The following is a 1550-nucleotide window of genomic DNA, read 5'->3' as shown; positions in this document are numbered from 1 at the left end:
AAAAAAAAAAAAAAAGAAATGACTCCAGAGTATGAAACATAGAAATATACACAGTGAAAATCCTCAAGAAAGTAAGATGCAACTTTTTAGTCTACTAACGTGTCAGAATTTACCCACTGGGGACTACACTTAAATTTGCAAAAAGACACATATGAAAACATTGCTAAGAACCAAGCAAAGAAACAAGAGATGAGAAGAAATATCCTTCCAAAGCAGCACTAAATGACAATAAGGTGCTTTTACTCATTCTTTTGTTTTTCTCTTTTGTTACGCTACACACTATTGTCTCTACTTCTGAGGCACTGGGCTACCAGAAATATCAGGTCACCAAAATACTATTTGGCTTAAGAATATAAACATCAAACCAGAATTTCTGCTAAGGGTTGTCAATAGTTTTATTAGGGTGAATGGATTGGTCTTAAGATTGCATCCAAAACAAACAAACAAACAAACAAACAAGCAAAGTAAATAAAATCAAACTGCTTGGCCTTGGCAATAAAGCTGAGGATATTTCTCACTATCATTCCCAGTATCATCCGATCACACCATTATCCCCCCAAATCTTTAGTTTCATTTAGGACTAGAAAATGTCACTGCAAACATGTATATAACCCAAAAAGTACACAGGAAAAATCATAATCAGCTTCAGCTAGTCTACCTTCTCCCCACATCTTTTGCCAAAATATCAAAGCACTAAACGGATACAGACCCATGAATCCTCATTATCAGCATGTGAAGAAAAAAAGTGGGTAAGGATTAGAGGCAGCACGGCATAGTTTTATAGGTTACTGGATTTAGTTCACTGGACTCAGAGACATGAGACCCCTTTACTAGGTATAGAGACCATAATGTCTACATTCCCATGTGAAAATACTTACAAACTGTATGACCCCTCGTCTCCCCCAAAACTGAATTCTTATTAGTAATTTTTGTTTTGTTTTTGGATTGTGAAACAGAAATAGAGATGTAAAGGGACCAGCTTAAAAGTCTCAATAAAATCAAAGAAAATTCCTATCAAAACCAGGATTCCTGGATCCCAGGCACATAACTGTATTCATTTGTGATCAACATTATGATTACAAGATTAAAAAAAAAAAAAAAAAAAAAATGAAGACAACAAACAGTTTGGGCAGCACCAGGAATTAAAATTTTCAAAATTAAACTGGAAGAGAGTGAGAAGCTGATCCACAGATGTCCCCAGAGTAGCTAAGCCACAGTCATCCTAAAAGGTAGCATGTAGGCGTACACGGGTTGGATAGGCGCACAGACCTACCGAAGGGAGCTAGAAAGGGACACTGAGGTGGACTTGGTATTGGGTCGAAAGTTGGAGGACGTATCCCTAAGCATGAAACTCTTTTTTTTTTTTTTGAGACAGAGTTTCACTCTTGTTATCCAGGCTGGAGTGCAATGGCGCGATCTGGGCTCACCGCAACCTCCGCCTCCTGGGGTCAGGCAATTCTCCTGCCTCAGCCTCCTGAGTAGCTGGGATTACAGGCACGCGCCACCATGCCCAGCTAATTTTTTGTATTTTTAGTAGAGACGGGGTTTCA

The 1550-nt window shown here is 38.6% G+C and overlaps 1 protein-coding gene across 4 annotated transcripts in view; it reads right to left on the bottom strand.

The window, feature by feature from the left end:
* PHC1 (polyhomeotic homolog 1) overlaps positions 1-1351 on the bottom strand; it is a 28083-nt gene extending 26732 nt beyond the window's left edge. For all 4 annotated transcript variants that reach the window (XM_017512331.2, XM_017512333.2, XM_017512332.2 and 1 more), the window contains exon 1: positions 710-1351. In XM_017512331.2, coding sequence (XP_017367820.1) covers positions 710-713 — 4 coding nt within the window. In that variant the 5' untranslated portion in view covers positions 714-1351. The remainder of the gene's footprint in view (positions 1-709) is intronic.
* Between the last annotated feature and the right edge of the window lie 199 nt (positions 1352-1550).

The sequence above is a fragment of the Cebus imitator genome, unplaced genomic scaffold (genome assembly GCF_001604975.1).
Source record: "Cebus imitator isolate Cc_AM_T3 unplaced genomic scaffold, Cebus_imitator-1.0 Scaffold469, whole genome shotgun sequence".
Classification (NCBI taxonomy): Eukaryota; Metazoa; Chordata; class Mammalia; order Primates; family Cebidae; genus Cebus; species Cebus imitator.
This window is presented reverse-complemented; position numbering and strand designations above follow the sequence as displayed.